Source organism: Leucoraja erinacea, chromosome 1 (assembly GCF_028641065.1).
Source record: "Leucoraja erinacea ecotype New England chromosome 1, Leri_hhj_1, whole genome shotgun sequence".
Lineage (NCBI taxonomy): Eukaryota > Metazoa > Chordata > Chondrichthyes > Rajiformes > Rajidae > Leucoraja > Leucoraja erinaceus.
The window spans coordinates 42,257,997-42,278,561 of NC_073377.1; the positions used below are offsets into that span (position 1 = coordinate 42,257,997).

Below are 20,565 nucleotides of genomic sequence, written 5' to 3' on the forward strand. Positions count from 1 at the left end.
TGCGCTCTGTATATTTCTCTTACTACATAAGCACGGTAGTGATACTGCACTACAACTGCTGTATAAACGGTTTGAGGAAGTCTTTCCTATGTCGTTTAAGTCTTTTGTATCATTTCAGCCTTTTCTGTTGTGCGTCTATTTGTCTCCTTAGGTCTTTCCTATACCAACTCATACGGAGTACTGACTGCACTTTTACAGTAGCTCTCTTTTGCTTAACCACCATACTTTTGCAGGCAGTTTGAATGGTAATAGTTGCATCCCTCATTGACTGATATTGCACAAACTGGGAATGCCCTATTTTGCATGCTTTGTTCCATGTCTGGATCGAAATGACTGCTTGTCGCATAGCTCTGTACCGTACCCTTAATCGGTAACCACGGTCTGCAGCTTGCAGAGTGACTACAGCCGCCTTTTGCATCAAGAAATGCTTTCTAGTAATGCACATTCTTATGAATGACTTAATACAGCGTGCTGCCTTGGTTTTCTCTACCAATACTCTGGCTTTGATCCCGCGGTATAAGGCCTGAATACACACCACTGCTTCCCTCAAACTCTTATACTGTCTCACTTGGACATCTCTTATCTGGCATGCTCTGTATCGTTGCTGTACCACAATGGCAGACCAGCGTAGTTTCTTAAAATACTGACGCTGTTTATACATCTGATAATAAGTCTGTATGACCTTGACAGATTTATGCATGCCCCGCAGTTGCCTTCGAACAAGCATTCCACGGTAGGCTGCCTGAAGCAGTACAACGCTTCTGCGTACCTTCATGTAAGTTTTGCGATCACTTTCCATTTGAAGGTGTGCCCTATAATGGGTTTGTACTATTATAGCTGCCAATCTCATTGCCTTGTATTGACGGTATACTCTGTGCCTCTAAAAAAAAAAAAAAAAATTGGATAGTTATATGGATGGGAAGGGAATAGAGGGTTATGGTCTGAGCGCAGGTATATGGGACTAGGGGAGATTATGTGTTCGGCACGGACTAGAAGGGTCGAGATGGCCTGTTTCCGTGCTGTAATTGTTATATGGTTAAATGCAGCTTGTATTACCGTTGCTGCCTTCTGTTTGTTCCAGATTTCTCTCCGTACCTTCATACCCCTGAATGCAGCTTGAATAGGGTCTTGGTGAGACCACACCTGGAGTATTGCGTACAGTTTTGGTCTCCAAATCTGAGGAAGGACATTATTGCCATAGAGGGAGTGCAGAGACGGTTCACCAGACTGATTCCTGGGATGTCAGGACTGTCTTATGAAGAAAGACTGGATAGACTTGGTTTATACTCTCTAGAATTTAGGAGATTGAGAGGGAATCTTATAGAAACTTACAAAATTCTTAAGGGGTTGGACAGGCTAGATGCAGGAAGATTGTTCCCGATGTTGGGGAAGTCCAGGACAAGGGGTCACAGCTTAAGGATAAGGGGGAAATCCTTTAAAACCGAGATGAGAAGAACTTTTTTCACACAGAGAGTGGTGAATCTCTGGAACTCTCTGCCACAGAGGGTAGTTGAGGCCAGGTCATTGGCTATATTTAAGAGGGAGTTAGATGTGGCCCTTGTGGCTAAGGGGATCAGGGGGTATGGAGAGAAGGCAGGTACGGGATACTGAGTTGGATGATTAGCCATGATCATATTGAATGGCGGTGCAGGCTCGAAGGGCCGAATGGCCTACTCCTGCACCTAATTTCTATGTTTCTATGAATAGCTAGGGTTGCCCTTTGGATGACAATTTCTCTTTGCCTTTGACTTCTGCCACTTTGCATTTGCCCTTTGTCCCTTAGCACTTGACTTGTGTCCCTTTGCACTTGACTTGTGTCCCTTTGCACTTGACCTTTGTCCTTTTGCACTTGACCTTTGTCCTTTTGCACTTGACCTTTGTCCTTTTGCACTTGACCTTTGTCCTTTTGCACTTGACCTTTGTCCCTTTGCACTTGACCTTGGTCCTGTGAGAGACTCTCTGCCCTCTTTAGTTCAGGCTCCTTGCCTCTGGATACCCTTGGAGGTTTTGGCGAGAAATGCGCCATTAAAGCCTCCTTACACTGCTCATACATTTTTATCTGTGGGCTTAAATGGCAGCAGTAACATACGTAAGGTTTGATAACTCTCTCTTCCTAAGCCTAATATGAACCATGCCCTCTTCTTCTTCTCTGCAACAATATCATTGGATATTAAACAAGCCTCCAAGACTTTGGTCCATTTCTCAAAATTACACCCAGAATCTAACTGGGGCACGTTTCCTACAATTTGAAAAGCCATGCTACCTGTTGCTATTCAGCTGCACTATCTTCTTTTCTCGCACTGTGTATTCTGCACTAGACTTAATCCTTCTACACACTAAGAAGTGATCCAGCCCACTGACTATTACTAATTCTTATAATAATAGATTTATACTATTAACCAACATTTCATGTTAATAGACATTTAGAACATTTTAACACAGATTTACTATTAATAACAGTGACCAATGCATTACATCCAAACAGTCCCGCTTTTACTGTGAAGGAATAGTGAACAACAAGATACAAGATACAAGATATACTTAATTGTCATTTGGACCCCTTGAGGTCCAAACGAAATGCCGTTTCTGCAGCCATACATTACAAACAAATAGACCCAAGACACAACATAATTTACATAAACATCCATCACATTGCTGTGATGGAAGGCCAAATAAACTTATCTCTCCACTGCACTCTTCCCCCCCCCCCCGATGTCAGAGTCAAAGTCAAAGCCCCCGGCTGGCGATGGCGATTGTCCCGCGGCCATTAAAGCCACGCCGGGTGGTGCGAGGTCGCACACCGGGTCTTGGTGTTAGAGCCCCCGGCGTGCGCTCGCAGAGTCCCGCGGCCATTCTAAGCCGCGCGGGGCGGTGCTGTAAGGCCCCGCTCCAGGAGCTCTTCGACCCCGCAACTCGGGCGGGAGAAGTCGCCGTTGCGAGAGCCCTGAAAAGCGGTCTCCCTCCAGGGACCCGCGGGCTCCCGGTGCCGCCGTCCGCAGACCCGCAGTAGCAGCCTCCGACTCTCCGGTCGGGCCACAGCAGCAGCAGCAGCAGCGCTCCTCCACCCGCTCCGGACTCGGCCAGCTCCGCGACGGTGACGGTGAGTCGTCGGCACCAGAGTCCCCGGCCTCTTCCTGTTGGAGGCCGCTCCCAACGATAACGGAGACCCGACGAGAAAAGGTCGGGTCTCCCGTGCAGGGAGAGATTTAAAAGTTTCCCCCTCCCTCCCTCCCACCCCCCACACACACACCCCAACAAAAAATAACAAAAACTACATAAAAACATAGACAGAAAAATAATAAAACGCGGACGGGCTGCAGAGGCCGCTGCTGACGAGAGTCGCGCCGCCTACCGTCTAACGCATTACATTCAACAGTCCTGCTTTTACTTTGAAGAATTTGACCGGTCCAGCTTGTCGGCCTATGGACTCCAGTGCCTTCTCGACCTCTCGAGCTGTCCCCACCGGTACTTTTGCTGCCGGTCTCGTCAGACCTCCACTTTTGCTGCTTTTGCTGGCTCCTCCGGGCTTCACCGTTACTTTTGCTGCCGCTGGCTCGCTGCCAAGTCGACTACTGCTGCTCTGCTGATTTGCCTGCCCGCTGTCTCCACAGCCCTCACGACTGGGCTGACTCTACTCCCGACCGGGCTGAAGTGCTTGAGTGCTGTCCTGCATCTCTCGTGCGGACCCACTCTTTGCTCGGGGCTGGACTTCCTCTCACGTCCGGGCTTTCCCCCTCGGCCAGTCCGCTTCTCTTGCGCGGCCGGACCCTCTCTTCTGCTCACGGTCGGGCTGACTCTGCTCCCGACCAGGCTTTCTCTGCTCATGGCCGTCTCTTGCGACCGGGCTTTCTCTCACGACCGGTCCGCTTCTCACGCGTGGCCGAGCTTTTTTTTCTCGCTGCTGGTCCGCTTCTCACGCGGCCGACTTTCTCCCTCGACCGGGTTGACTCTTCTCCCAGCCGGGCTGACTCTGTTTCGTCGGTGGCTTCACTGGACCTGCCCGTGACCTACCCGGTACTAGGCCTTCACTCGACGTCGTTGGCGGCTCCTGGGCCTGGCTGTGGACTACACAGCCCTGGAAAACGTCCAAAGTCGGTGGCGGCTACTGGGCCTCTTCTGCCCCTTTGCCTTGGCTACACAGACCTGGAAAATGTTCCAGGTAAGTTGGCACCATCGCTGTCCTGCTGGTTAGGCTTCCAGCTTTCGGCTGCTTTCTTCGGTGACACTTACTTACTGCCCCACTTGTTTTCCTTGCTTCCTGTTCCGACCTTTCTTTTCTTTGGCGCCAATTCAAAACCATTTGGCGCCAAATCTTTTGGCTTGGTGCCGTTCCACTTTGTTTCCAAACACAACCTTTTTTTTTTGACAGTCTTTCTTCTTTCCTTTTCTGTTCTTTTATCCTCTTCGTGCTGTTGTTCTGTGTTTTGGTGTAACAATTCACCTAAAACTTATACAAAGACTGTTCAGCTTGAGGAATTTGACAAAAACAAAACTCAGTCTAAAATGAGTAACAATCCGAAGGACGACATCTTGCCACGTAGACACAACATAGAGATAGCCTGACAAAACTCGCCGACTTGTACAGCTGATGTTTTAAATGCAGTCCCCGGCATAGAGGGATCTGCAGGCCTCTCTTGTCCAGCTCGCAAACAACTGCGACACAACTCCGTATCTACAGTTTAAACTGTTAAACAAACATGTGTGTTGCAAAACAGTCCTGTGGGTGAGTTCACAAACTCTATCCCATCCTCGTCGCCAATTGTAGTGTATTTTGGGTACTTGGAACTGACTCAAAAGAACTCTCAGATACAGGAGTAAACTAACAAGCTTCTTTATTGCAGGACGCCACCACGAGTCTCCTCCAGCGCATGCGTCCCCGCGCACAAGACATAACATATGCTAATTACATTATATACATTACACCTGCACTCCTAGATCCCTCTGCTCCACAACACTCCCCGGAGCCCTACCATTCACTGTGCAGGTCCTGCCCATGTTAGACTTCCCAAAATACACTACCTCACATTTCTCTCCATTACATTCCATTAACCATTCCTCAGCCCACCTGCCCAACTGATCAAGATCCTGCTGTAATCTTTGAAAACCATCTTCACTATCTACAATACCACCCACTTTAGTGTCATCTGCAAACTTGCTAGTCATGCCATGTACATTCTCATCTGAATCATAGTTATAGATGACAAATAGCAATGGGCCGAAGCACAACAGGGAGAATCAGAGGGAACCAGTTGATAAGCATGTGAGATAGAATAATTTACAATGAAATAAATTAGGGAATGGGATTGCTCTGATCAAACATACTCAGTGGCCCAAAATGGCTTCCTTTGATGCTATAATACTCAGTCCATACAGTCTGAATCTAACAGTGTTTTTTAACAGTGTGTCTTTGCTCTCTGTAGGTGAAAACAGCAGTTAGCTATGCTCTTGAAATAGGATACCGGCACATAGACTGCGCTTCTGGCTACAGCAATGAGCATGAAATTGGAGAAGCTCTCCACGAAAAAATACAAACCAATAAAGTAAGGATATTGCAGTGTTTGTAGTTTTAATGGAAGCAATATCAACGTGTGAGTAATTTAGACCAAATGTCATTAATTAAGAATTAAGTATTTTAAAGTCTGAATGTGGACTTTGACGATTACATTTATTCACCTGGGTTTATATGTCTGATCAAATCACCAAAGATGCCTGAATCTGGCTGGATAAAAAATCTTTGTTGATTTAGTGACAACAGTATTTAAAATTTACACACGGTGGATTTAGGAATGGATAATTCAGCCAAGGCTTTCACTTCAATTCCTCTGTTCCAGAGGAGGTTCAGCTGAGGACAGTCCTTGGTTACAATGATAGCTGTGATAAAATAGCAATGGATGCAGCTTAGATTTGGCTCATAGCTTATATCTATTTTCAAGCAGCCAGAACAGGAAATTGTTTAAGGGAAGCCAAATATTTAACCTTTACTCATATTAGTTTATCACATCCAACATAAATTGTAATTAATAGCCACCATGTGTGAATATTGGTGTGAGGCTGGGTTTCTTAGTGATCGTTGGACAGTGAAGCGAATTAGACATCAAGATTAAAGATTCTGTTTTAGCTTTTGATTTGCTGCTGAAAATAGTTAGTGTTGATTTTTTCCAACTTCAAGCTTGTTTACACTTTTATTTTTAAGTACAATTCTTTATTCATCTTTAAGCATTCAGTAAAGATTTCGACATTATATTTTACTTCATTACCATATAATTCACAGTGAAATTGTGAGTAAATGTTACTCAAGTCAAATCAAGTCAAGTTTATTTGTCACATACACATACGAGATGTGCAGTGAAATTAAAGTGGCAATGCTCGCGGGGACTTTTGTGCAAAAGACAAACAACAAAACAACCAAACAAATTATACACACAATCATAACACACATATTATTTTACATAATAAATAATGGAAGGAAAAACGTTCTGTAGAGTTAGTCCCTGGTGAGATAGGCGTTTACAGTCCGAATTGCCTCTGGGAAGAAACTCCTTCTCAACCTCTCCATTCTCACCGCATGGCAACGGAGGCGTTTACCTGACCGTAGCAGCTGGAACAGTCCGTTGCAGGGGTGGAAGGGGTCTCTCATGATTTTGTTTGCTCTGGAGTTGCACCTCCTGGTGTATAGTTCCTGCTATACTCCAATATGTTTGATAAATACTCTTGGACGGCATGATTGATAGCATGAGCCTGATCTAGGGATTCACCTTCAGGAAAAACCCCGTGAGAGGCAATGTATCAATGATTATTTTGTAGTGATGTCGGACAGTGTCGACTCTTGTGGAATTCAATATTATGATGTAATTTAAAAGTGCTGAATTCTCACTGGAGTTATTGTTATTGAATATTGAATATGTTCATATTCTCAGTGGGACTCATTTATCCTTCTCTGTGTATTAAAGAGCAATTCAAAATGGTTTTATTGAAATTATTCATTTCTTTTTTGTTCTTATACTTTGATGTCCTTTGAGTATACACAACTTTTAAAATGAAATGTGTAGGAAGGAACTGCAGATGCTGGTTTACACCAAAGATAGATACAAAATCCTGGAGTAACTCAGCGGGACAGAATAGATGGGTAATGTTTCGTGTCGCGACTGGAGAGAAGGGATGGGTGACGTTTCGTGTCGAGACTCTTCTTCAGACTGAGCCTGATTTCATTTCAAAGTGAAATGGTGAGTTTAGGATCAAAGTGTCCCTGTAACAATAAAGGGAAATCCAGGGAACACTGGACACCATGAGGTATGGAAGCTTTGATAAAGAAAGCACATGGTATGATAAGAGCAATGAAAATGGAGGAGAACCTTAAAGGTTATAGGGAATGCAGGAGTAAAAAATAAATTAGGAGAGCAAAGAGGGGCGATGAAATATCACTGACAGGCAACTTGAAGGAAAATCCAAAGGTAGTTAATGTGTATAAGGAGCAAGAGTATAATTAGGGAAGAGTGGGGTCCATTTGGTTATAAACAGACCAATATATGCATGAGGCAATGAGAGAAGTCTACATTTTCTGGTGTTCATTAAGGATATTCAAGTTGGAGATTGTAGTTGGAGAGCAAAGAAACATTAGAGATAGACACAAAATACTGGAGTAATGACATGGAACCAGTAGGACGACTAGAGCAGGGGAGGGATGGAGAGAGAGGGAATGCAAGTAACCCTCTTACTGTCATCCTGCTTAGTTTCACTGTTTCACTCATTAGTTTCACTTGTTTTCACCTTCTTCACAGCCAACAAAGGACCATTGTGGGCTCCACCTCTTCTTGATCATCGTTGCTGGCTTTGATTTGTCATTTTGCATACATTTCAGTCATTTGTTCTTTGAACCTCTTCATATCTTTAGTTTCCCTCTCCCGTGACTCTGAGCCTGAAGAAGGGTCTCGACCCGAATCGTCACCTATTCCTTTCCTTCACAGATGCTGCCTGACCCACTGTAACTGCAGCATTTTGCATTTATCTTCAGTGTAAACCAGCATCTGCAGTTCCTTCCGACACTAAGAAACATTATAGTTTTAGTTGGAGAGCAAAAAACTTTTTCAGCTTGGTCAATGTTTTTTTAAATCTTGGCATTCTTCTATAGTGTATCAAGCGGGAAGATATTTTCATTACGTCCAAACTTTGGAACACCAAGCATCACCCAGATGACGTAGAACCAGCATGCCGTAAAACATTAGCAGACTTGCAGGTGGACTACTTAGATTTGTATTTGATGCACTGGCCAATGGCATTTGAGTAAGTAACTGTATGGTTATTTAAACTTATTTCCAAGATTAAGGTTGTATTTCCAAATCTCAAATGTAATTCAGATTTTTTTTTACCTCAGCTAATAACCTAATTAAATCAAACCAAATGCTAAAGGGCCTGTCCCACTTACGTGTCCTTGGCACGCAAATTATGCGACCTCGTAATCGCGTTGAGGCGCATGGGCATCGTATGGCCACGCGGGGCCAGTCCCATTTAGAAGCGCGGAGGGGTATGTAGTTGTGCAAGATATCGTGCGGGTCTCCGAAATATTTGTAGCGAATGAAATCATCGCGCGTCTGTCGCGGAACTGACAGCCAAAGTGCGACAGGCCCAAGACCCTGGCGCAATGCAACGTCTCACCTCCAACAGCAGCAGAAGCAGGCAAACGATCGCCGAGCTCGGCCTGGGGCTCACGGCCGTTGCGGTCCGGATCCATCCCCACTTCTACTCCCAGAGCGGGGGCCAAGAAAATTGAAGATAGACACAAAATGCTGGAGTAACTCAGCGGGACCGGCAGCATCTCTGGAGAGAAGCAATGGGTGACGTTTCGGGTCAAGACCCTTCTTTCAGACTGAAGAAGAGTCTCGACACGAAACATCACCCATTCCTTCTCTCCAGAGATGCTGCTGGTCCTGCTGAGTTACTCCGGCATTTTGCGTCCATCTTCAAATGACGTCACGCGCTCCAGACGGCTGTGTGGTCGAATGAAGTCGCGCACGACCTTCGCGGGACCGTCGAGGCTCAACGCGACCACGAGGTTGCGTAATTAGCGTGCCAAGTACACGTAAGTGGGACAGGGGCTTAAGTATCTCCAGTTTGAATGCACATTGGTCGCAGGAACATTGGATTCTAGTCTACAAATATAACCACGGAGAAATTAATTATTGATCTGACTACCACATTGACAAATGGGCAATTTAAAACTCAGTAAGATGGAATCATTAATAGTGACCATGGAACAAAATATAATGTCATTCCTGGAACAAAATCTGTCATCTTCACTTTGTCCGATTTGTGCCGGGACACTTTCTTTATTGTCCAGGAACAGGGAAAACTCTAAAAATGAGGATTGGCAAAATAATGTGCAGCACAGTAGACTTGCTGCCTTAGAAAACCAGAGACCTGGGTTTGATCCTGACTATGGGTACTGTGTACATGGAGTTTGTATGTTCTCTCTCTGACCGCATGGGTTTTCTCCGGGTGGTCCGGTTTACTCCCGCACTCCAGAGACATGCAGGTTTGGTAGGTTAATTGCCTTCAATAAATTGTAAATTGTCCCGAGTGTGTAGGATACTGTTAGTGCATGGGGTGATCGCTGGTCAGAGCGGATTCGGTGAACTAAATGGCCTCTTTCCATGCTGTCTCTTTCTCTAAAGGTGTCCCTAGAAGTCAACATTAACTGTTCTCTGAAATAGCAACAAAGAATGTCAATAAAGATGGGCCAGTCCCATCAACATTCTACAAAGGATTTTTTTTTTTTTTTTGACATCAATATTTCAAAATAACTGAGATGGATATCAAAAACTGCTTTCTGGAAGTAGGATGGCAAACATTTAATACTTGCTTTATCATTTCTCTTCCATTTGGAAAACAGCTAAAAACCCTAGAAGCTTTGCATAAAGTTGGCTCTGCAGTTGAACATATACTGTGTTGACCATATACTGATGACCATATACTGTATTGGCCCACATTAGGGTAAGCTAGAAGATTGTAAAACATTCACTGAGCCCACAGGAGGAGACACTGAGACAACAAACCAGCTCATTCGAAATGATGAAACTCACAGAACAAAGACTGTATTCCACTTCCATTTTCCCTTTCAAAAGGCGTATCAAGCCCTTGTTTCTTGCGTCATTCAGATCATCTACATGAAAACTAAAGTGGCTTGCTTCCTAAGATATGATAGTGGAGTAATATTCTGGGCAGTCACTGTTGAGACACAAGACTCGCAATGAGAAGTGAAATTTGCCAATGTCTTATTCATATAACAGCATTGCATGCCGACTCCCACATAGCACAAAGAACAACGTCCTAATCCAGTGGACCAGCCGACATGTCCCAGCTACAATAATCCCATCTGCCTGCATTTGGTCCATATCCCTCCAAACCTGGCCTATCCATGTACCTGTCTAACTGCTTCTTAAGTGTTGGGATAGTCCCAGCCTCAACTGCCTCCTCTGGCAGCTTGTTCCATACACCCACCACCCTTTGTATGACAAAGTTACCCCTCAGATTCCTATTACATCTTTTCCCCTTCACCTTAAACCTATGTCGACTGGTCCTCGATTCACCAACTCTGGGCAAGAGACTCTGTGCATCTATCCAATCTATTCCTCTCATGATTTTATACATTTTAAGATCATCCCTCATCCTCCTACGCTCCAGGGAATGGAGCCCAGCCTACTCAACTCTCCCTATGGCTCAGACCCTCTAGTCCTGGCAACATCCTCGTAAATCTTCTCTGTACCCTTTTCAGCTTTACATCTTTCCTATAATAATGGTTCCCAGAGCTTAACACTATACTCTAAATGCTCTAATTGCGTGTGCAAGTGGTCTCAGGTCCAGATGCCCTTGCTCCTTGACACTTTTATTTGCAGCATAAGCAGGAGCTGGGCAACTGACTCTTTTGAAAAAGGGGTTCGACCCGAAACGTCGCCTGTCCATTCCCTCCACAGATGCTACTTGACCAGCGAAATGCTTCCAGCACTTTGTGTTTTGCTCGTGATTCCAGCATCTGCAATTCCTTGTGTCTTTTGAACTTTCCCTTCCTGCTCTGATCCAATTAATTCAGAAGATAAACTGAAATGTAAGTAAGAATTGAGACTCAGGTGCTCTTGAGTGTCAGTGTGGAAGGAACATCTACCTTGCAGCAGATAATGATCTGATTCTGTCCCCTGCAGACGGGGCAACATTATGATGCCAATTAATGATGATGGATCAGTGCGTTATGCTGATACTGATTACAAGGATACTTGGAAGGCCATGGAAAAATTAGTGGAAAAAGGTTGGGTCAAGGCACTTGGCTTATCCAACTTCAATGCAAGGCAAATAGATGATCTATTATCAACTGTAACCCACAGGCCAGTTGTTAATCAGGTTAGTGTCAACATCATAATATTTGAAAAAATTTCTTCTCGTTTAGAAACCTTTATTATAGTGAAACTAACTTTCATAAATTGCCATACAGCACGATATGAATAAAAGGATAACAAGGAATGGGAAAAACAATTGCACTATCAAAAATATAAGATTTATAGATACCTACTTTGCATTTTCGCATATACCAGAAGCCTGCTTAACACAATAGCCTTTTCATCTTTGCCATCTATGGTATATAGATGTATATACCTGCTCCTTTTCGGACACATACAATTTCATTTATTTATAGATATTGTTTATGACACTTTATAAATATTCTTGTTGTGGTTTTTGTATGCTGTTTCACACTTGCTTTTTATTCTTTTATTCTGTTCGAAATAAATAATAAAATAAAAAGGAAAAAAAAAATTAGCAATGCAAACCGGATGCTTAAGAAATAGCAGTATAAGTAAGTCATTTAGCTTCTTGTACACTGCAAATATACACTAATTTCTGGATGAAGAAATCTCATCTCATTTCCGCCCTGAATAGCCAACCCCTTATTTTGAGAGTGGCTCCAGACATCCAAACCAGGAAGAACACCAAGCCCTTAATTATAGATAATGGATGCATTTAACAAAGGTAAGAATTATGCAGAGCAGCTGGATCAGGTCATCTGTCAATATCAACAACCGATATCAAGTCAGCAATGTTGCTTTAGAATTCCACAGAGGAACCAAACTACTTTCTTTACAAAGCATGCATCAAGCGATGTAAGAAAGATCTGCAGATGCTGGTTTAAATCGGTAGCCACAAAATGCTGGAGTAACTCAGCGGGTAAGGCAGCATCTCTGGAGAGAAGGAATGAACGGCGTTTCGGGTCGAGACCCTTCTTCACATTGACCTCGACCCAAAACATCGCCCATTACTTCTCTCCAGAGATGCTGCCTCACCCGCTGAGTTACTCATGCATCAAGCGATCATATTTACAGGCGTTTTTGTTTTTTATTTGTTCTGCTGTGTTATCTTTTTATGATGTGTTTGCAAAAATATGCTGGAAATGTGGTGACTGCTAATATACTCCACAAACCAATTGCATGGGTGTGGTGGCCTGTCTTGCTCTATAAACTGTGCATATCAGGGAAGATTAGCAGAGACAATACATACCAGGTCGAGCTACGCAAAAAGGACTGAGGACAACATTGAAGAGGAAACGTGAGGAAAAAAGAAGGCAGCAACCCAGACCACTTTTTTCTGGCTCTTCAAGTGCAGTATCATTGGCCCCAATCCCTATATCCATTAACCAACAGTAACACAACCCTTATCTTCTCTCCGTCTTCAGGAATCCAATATTCTCTCAATATTCCCTCAAATAAAACTAAAAGGCAACACAACATATATAATCCCCAATAACGTTATAAATTGTACAGTTCCACATTATGATTCATTTCCCGACGCCCCAGAGCTTTATCCACCAGCTACAAGATCATGGTCTGCACACTCAAACCAAATCCTAGGCAAAGCTGCCCACTTCATTGCAAAATGGTAACGGGTAAGATTGTTGTGAAGGGAGAGTGAAAGGAAATGTGTGCTGATGGCATCTGCTGCCTGTAACTCAGGAGATATCATGGGATAAGGATGAAAGGTGACAGGTGGGGCCCATCATACACAGTGGGCCTGCCTGTTTGTGGCCAGTGATTTAGCAATGGTTCTTCCCATAACTAGAACATGCAATGCCATCACTTTCAATCTGATTAGTCATGCCACGTTTATTTGTGGGTTTCCTTCTTCTGAATGCGGTTCACAGTCTTTTTGGGTGATGTGGCGTTTATGGTTGAACAGGTAGCTACCTGTATAAACTGAAATGCAGTCTGCAATGTACAAAGGTACGTTTGTACAATGTACAAAGACATGCACGTTTTTGGTATGAGCCCAGATAGATGAGGTGGTGAATTGAGATTTGGGGCACCTGGTTTGCTGTACTATTTGAAGGTCTATTCTCTGATATTGACAGCCCGTGCCAAGTCTCTGACCTTCTAATGGCTTTGCATGCAGATATTTTGGGCTACCTTTTCAAAGTGACCTTCCATCATCCGGCATCCAGCCTCTGCCGACCTTCCCCTCACCCCTATCTTTACAAGTGCTAGACATACTTTTCCCTTTGTGTCATCAGAACTGGAGAAACGTTAATCATGATCTCTCCCACAATCAGAATTTGTCACAAAGTACAATTCTAAATGATAACCGCAGACACATGTGGATAGCATGCAACAAAAGCTTTTCACTGCACCTTGTCACTGTACATGTGACAATAAATTAAACTGAGGTGCAGGCCCCATTATTAGCATCACTGGGGCCATTGCCAACGGCGCCAATGACCAATGGGACTGGTGCTGACTGCACACAGGAATCATAGTGAGCAGACAATAAAGTTAAGGGCCTGTCCCACTTGGCCGTCATTCGCACGCCATTTACGTGGCGTGCTAGTGTGTGGGTAGCACGTGGGTAGTGTGGGACGGGCGCATGGCATTGTGTGGTGTGGAGGAGTGTGGAGTGGCGTGGAGTAGTATGGACTTCGTCATGCACAAAATCTTCACGCGCCACCGACCTGTCGCATAACTGACGGCCAAAGTGGGACAGGCCCAAGACCCTGGCGCGGCGCAACGTCTCACCTCCAACAGCAGCAGAAGCGGGCAAACGATCACCGAGCTCGGCCTGGGGCTCACGGCCATTGCGGATCCGGATCCGCCCCCACTCCTACTCCCAGAGCGGGGCCAAGACGTTTGGAGATAGACACAAAATGCTGAAGTAACTCAGCGGGACTGGCAGCATCTCTGGAGAGAAGCAATGGGTGACGTTTCGGGTCGAGACCCTTCTTCAGATTGAGATGCAGTGGAGAAACATCTCATTTTGTGTTAAGGGCCAGTCCCACTTGGGCGTCATTTGTGCGTCAAGTAGATGGCGCACAAAGATTTTGTACATCCCAAAATCCTGGGGCGCCGCACGCGACCGCGCGTCACTGCTTACATCACCACGCACCATGCGGGCGTAATGAGCACCATCACGTGCACATCGTGATGCGTAAATGATATCATGTAAATTACATCCAAGTGGGACAGGTCCTTTAATGTGCCAGTGATTGAGTAGAGTTAAGTAGAGTGTAATTCTATCTAATTGCCTTTTCCTTTTCATTGTGAAGAATAATTGTGTGTGAATTCCAGTGCCTCCCAACAATGACCATAATGGAGCAGCCAGTAGTGGAGAAACCTCAGGTGCAAATGAATGCCCAATATTCTAGGTTTGATATATCTAAGCTGTGTCTGTAACTCATTCACTGGACATTTCATTTGTTAAGTAAAGTTCAAGATCAGATTGAAATTTTGATTTGTCTGTAAATGTCATGAGCTTGCAGCTTCAGAATATATCAGGGTGGCCTTGAATGATAATGTAGTGCTGGTCTCCTCATTATGAACTAAACATTTGTCGGCTTTCCTCTGCAGATTGAATGCCATCCTTACCTGAACCAAAGTAAGCTTGTGGACCACTGCACAAAACGTAGGATTGTGGTTACAGCGTACAGTCCTCTGGGATCATCTGACCGTCCGTGGGCCAGACCTGATGACCCAAAACTGTTAGAAGATCCAAGAATACTGGAAATAGCAAAAAAATATGGAAAATCTCCAGCTCAAGTTATCATAAGGTGAAGTAGCATGGAAAATAATTCAATTTTGCTGACGAAAGCTCAGGATATGTATGTCCCCGTTAGAGTGAAGGGCAGAGCAGGCAAACGTAAGGAAGCTTGGTTAACGAGGGAAATTGAGGCATTGGTCAAAAACAAGAAGGATGCATGGGACAGCTATAGGCAGCTGGGATCAAGTGCATCCCTGGAGGAGTTTTGCGAACTAAGGAGTAAATTGAAAAAGGAGATCAAAGGGCAAAAAGGGGCCAGCTCTGGCGGGTAGAATTAAGGACAATCCCAAAATATTTTATAAATACATAAGGAACCTCGTGGATATCGGGGATATCGGTGACCAACGTCAGTCTGTGGTTTCGGGTGTCTTCCATCGCAAGTATAACATCCCGGGCGACATAGCAAGACCACCGGGGTCCCCGTGGTCGAGGTCTAGGAGGCGGCGCAGACGGAGGAGGGAGAGGAAGCAGAAGCGAGGCCGCAGGTCCGGTGCTTTGCTAAGGCTAAGGAATCGACCACACAAGCCACCTCTACCGAGCCTGTATCTCTCCAACGCCAGATCCCTGGTTCACAAAATGGATGACCTGGAAGTACAACTCGCCGGAAATCGATATGTCCGCGACTGCTGTGTTATGAGCATCACCGAAACCTGGCTTCACCCGGGGATACCTGATGCTAGCATGCAGCTAGCAGGTCGCTTTCTGCTCCGCGGGGACAGGACTATGGACTCCGGTAAGAGCAGGGGAGGGGGTCTCTGTATATACGTGCATGAGAATTGGTGCAACAACGGGACAATCATAGCCAATCATTGTTCCCCTGACCTCGAGTACATGTCTGTAAGATGCCGGCCTTTTTTTCTACCGAGAGAACTAACAGTCGTGATTGTCACGGCTGTGTATATTCCACCTGAAGCCAATGTAAACAAGGCGCTCTCTCTCCTGCTGAACACCATTAACGAACAGCAGCGGGATCACCCCGAAGGTGTTCACATAATCGCAGGGGACTTTAATAAGGCCAACTTGAAGACTGTACTGCCGAAATTCTACCAACATGTCAAGTGTTCTACTAGAGGGGTGAACACGCTGGATCATGTCTACACCAATATCAAGCACGCGTATAGAGCCATCCCCCTCCCCCAACTCGGCCAGTCAGATCATCTCTCCCTCCTGCTCTCTCCAGCCTACACCCCCCTCAGACGCAGTGCCAGGCCCACCATAAGATCTGTTACAACCTGGCCTGAAAATGCACTCTCCAATCTACAGGACTGCTTTACACAGACAAACTGGGACATATTCGAACACCAGGATCTGGAAACTCTCACAGAATCGGTGCTGGACTATATCAAGTTCTGCATCGGAAATGTGACTGTAGACAAAAACATTCGGGTTTTCCCAAACCAGAAACCCTGGATGTCCAGCCAGGTCCGCACACTCCTCAGAGCTCGCGATGCTGCCTTCAGGTCAGGTGACAGAGCTCTGTACAGGGCTGCTCGAGCCGATCTGAAAAGTGGTATTAAAAAAGCCAAGGCGGACCATAAGAGGAGCATAGAGTCCCACTTGTCCAGCAATAATACACGGGAGGTATGGCGGGGCATACAAGACATTACCAACTACAGAGGCTGTGCCACAAAGTCAGAAGACCTGAGTGCGCCGCTGGCAGAAAAGCTAAATTGCTTCTTCTCCCGCTTTGAAACATCACAACAGCAGCACTCACCTGCTACAGCCCTGTTTCCACCCTCACCTAGCTCCTGTACTACTCCACTCACTGTCAGGGAACATGATGTCAGACGGGTGCTCCTGGCAGTGAACCCCAAGAAGGCTACCGGCCCAGATGGAGTCCCTGGTAAGGTGCTCAAAGCGTGCGCCCACCAGCTCACTGCCATCTTCACCAGAATTTTCAACCTTTCCTGGCCCAGGCAGTTATTCCGTCCTGCCTAAAATCAGCCACAATCGTCCCTGTGCCGAAGAAGTCTACCATCACCAGCCTTAATGACTACCGTCCTGTGGCCCTCACTCCGGTAATCACGAAGTGCTTCGAGAGGTTGGTCCTCCAGCACATCAAGGACTACCTACCACCAGACTTCGACCCCCACCAATTCGCCTATCGCCAAAACAGATCCACAGAAGACGCCATCACCGTAGCTCTCCACTCTGTGCTGAGCCATCTGGAGCAGGGGCAGAGCTACGTCCGGATGCTCTTTGTGGATTTTAGTTCAGCCTTTAATACAATCATTCCGGACATTCTCATTGGTAAACTGGTCACTCTCGGCCTCCCCACTGTCACATGTGCCTGGATAAAGGATTTCCTCACTAACCGGCCCCAGACTGTGAGACTCGGCCCCCACCTCTCCTCCACTCGTAGGTTGAGTACCGGTTCCCCACAGGGCTGTGTGCTAAGCCCCCTCTTATACTGTCTCTACACCTACGACTGTAGTCCGGCCCACAACAACAACCGCATCGTCAAATTTGCTGACGACACTACTGTGGTCGGACTTATTTCAAAGGGAGACGAGGCAGCCTACAGAGAGGAAGTCCTGAAGTTGACAACCTGGTGCTCAGAAAACAATCTGGCTCTGAACACCAGGAAAACAAAAGAGCTCATTGTCGACTTCAGGAGGCACAGCGCCGACTTAGCCCCCCTACACATCAACGGCGAGTGTGTGGAGAGGGTCAACACCTTCCGGTTTCTCGGCGTCCCATATCGCTGCTGACATCTCCTGGACGGACAACACGACAGCGGTCATCAAGAAGGCTCAGCAGCGGCTGCACTTCCTGAGGGTCCTCAGGAAGCACAACCTGGACTCTAACCTGCTGCTGACCTTCTACCGCTCGTCCATCGAGAGCCTGCTGACATACTGCATTACAGCATGGTATGGCAGCTGCACCATGGCAGACAGGGAGAGGCTTCAGAGGGTAACCAGGACAGCGCAGAGGATCATTGGCTGCCCTCTCGCTTCCCTGATGGACATCTACACCTCCCGCTGCCTTAGCAGGGCAAAGAAGATCATCAAAGACAGCTCCCATCCTGCGTTTGGACTGTTCGACCTGCTGCCCTCTGGAAGGCGCTATAGGTGCATCAAATCCAGGACAAACACTCAGGAATAGTTGCTTTCCGAGAATTATAACTACTATAAATTCAAATTCACACATGCACTGACTACACCGCCCAACACGGACTTCCATCTGTATATATGTATATATGTATGTAGCGCCGCAGAATTTGTGCACCTATCCCCCCCCATCTCCCTTCTGTTTTTTGTTTTTTCTGTTTCTTGTTTTTTGTGCTAAATTGTATGTATGCACTGAGTACGAGCAGCTTTCAGTTTCACTGTACATGTATAGTGACAATAAATGGCATATCTATCTATATCTAAGGGGGAAAAGTGTAATTAGAGAGTGGGACCTCTCAGGAATTAAAGCGGTCACCTCTGTGTGGAGCTACAGGAGATGGGCAAGGTCCTCAATGAGTATTTCCCCTCTGTATTTACCGAGGAGTTAAACAGTTGGACGAAGGAACTTGGGGCAGTTAATGGAAGTGTTTTGAGTGCAGTCAGTGTTACCGTCCAAAGATGTATGAAGGCAGACAAATCTCCAGGGCCTGATCAGATATATCCAAGGACATTGTTGGAAACCAGAGAGGAAATTGCGGGAGTCCTGGTTGAAATTTATGAGTCGTCCTTAAATACAGGAGAGGTGCCAGAAGACTGGAGGGTGGCAAACGTTGTGCCTCTTCTCAAGAAGGACCAGGGAAAATGCTGGGAACTATAGGCCAGTGAGCTTAACATCTGTAGTTGGAAAGGATTCTGAAGGATAGGTTATACAGGCATTTGGACAGGCAAGGGCTGATTCGGGATAGTCAGCATGGTTTCATATGTGGAAGGTCATATCTCACAAATCATATTGATTTTTTTTAAGACGTGACTAAAATGGTCGATGAGGGCAGAGCTATAGATGTTGTATATATGGATTTCAGTAAGGCATTTGACAAGGTTCCGCATGGTAGGCTGCTCTGGAAGGTTAGATCGCATGGGATCCAAGGAGAGGTAGCTGAATGATAGCAAATTTGCTCCATGGAAGGAAGCAGTGGGTGGAAGGTTGCTTCTTGGACTGGAGGCCTGTACCTAGTGGTGTGCCTCAGGGTTCGGTGCTGGGCCCGTTACTGTTTGTCATCTACATCATTGATTTGGATAAGAACATACAGTGCAAGATTAGCAAGTTTGCTGATGATACAAAAGTGGGTGGTTTTGCAGATAGTGAAGGTGGTTGTGAAAGATTGTAGCAGGATCTGGATCGATTGGCCAGGTGGGCAGAGGAATGGTTGATGGAATTTAATACAGAGAAGTGTGAGGTGATGCATTTTGTGATGTCTAACAAGGGCAGGAATGGTAGGCCTCTGGGGAGTGTTTCAGAGTAGAGGGATCTAGGAGTACAGGTGCATGGTTCCTTGAAGATCGAGTCTCAGGTAGATAAGGTGGACAAAAAGGCTTTTGGCACTTTGTCCTTCATCAGTCAGATTATTGAGTATAGAAGTTGGGGGGGGGTCATGTTGCAGTTGTATAAGACGTTGGTGAGACTGCATCTAGAATATTGTGTTCAGTTCTGGGCACCATGTTATAGGAATATTGTCAAACTTGAAAGGGTTCAGAGAAGATTTATGAGGTTGCCAGGACGAGAGGGACTGAGCTATAGGAAGAGGTTGAGTAGGCTGGGTCTCTATTCCATGGAGCGCAGGAGGATGAGGGGTGATCTGATAGAGCTGTATAAAATCATGATTGGAATAAATCGGGTAGATGCACAGAATCTCTTGCCCAGAGTAGGAGAATCGAGGACCAGAGGACATAGCTTAAAGGTGAAGGAGAAAAGATTTAATAGGAATCTGAGGGGTAGTTTTTTCACACAAGGGGTGGTGGGTGTATGGAACAAGCTGCCAGAGGAGGTAGTTGATGCTGAGACTATCCCATTATTTAAGAAACAGTTTGACAGGTACATGGATAGGACAGGTTTGGAGGGATATGGACCAAGCGCAGGCAGGTGGGACTACTATAGCTGGGACATGTTGGCCAGTGAGGGAAAGTTGGGCCGAAGGGCCTGTTTCCACACTGTATCACTCTGTGATTAAACTGCATTTATTTAATACTCCATGGCTTCTATACAATTCAGGGATATTATTATAACTGATTATTATTCCATAACAAAAAAGCCAGATGATGAATTCAATAAATGGATGTACATACAATCCCCAGGTTTCTGAGAACTGTTTGTAAATCAAACATTCATAAGTTGAAATTGAACAAAAACGTGTTGGAGTGCGTCACAAAAACAGCTTTGAGAGGAGAGCGAGCAGGCGTGGGGAGAGTAGTTCCCAGACAACCTCACTGATCCAGGCAGTGTGTGAGTGAGTCTGCTCATACTCCTATCTCTGCTCACCTTGACCCAGACCTCGGTGCAGCTTGGGGTGTGGAAAATGAGGAAGGCGGAGAAGGCATGTTGAACAGCCTCTTTCTC

General features: G+C 45.6%; 1 protein-coding gene across 2 annotated transcripts in view; it reads left to right on the forward strand.

Moving 5' to 3' along the window:
* akr1a1a (aldo-keto reductase family 1, member A1a (aldehyde reductase)) overlaps positions 1 to 20,565 on the forward strand; it is a 49,025-nt gene that overhangs the window by 20,039 nt on the left and 8,421 nt on the right. The window contains exons 4-7 of one of the 2 annotated variants that reach the window (XM_055633412.1): positions 5,421 to 5,540; positions 8,129 to 8,280; positions 11,193 to 11,388; positions 14,871 to 15,070. In XM_055633412.1, the coding sequence (XP_055489387.1) occupies positions 5,421 to 5,540; positions 8,129 to 8,280; positions 11,193 to 11,388; positions 14,871 to 15,070 (668 nt within the window). The remainder of the gene's footprint in view (positions 1 to 5,420; positions 5,541 to 8,128; positions 8,281 to 11,192; positions 11,389 to 14,870; positions 15,071 to 20,565) is intronic. The other variant, XM_055633413.1, reaches the window with a different exon arrangement.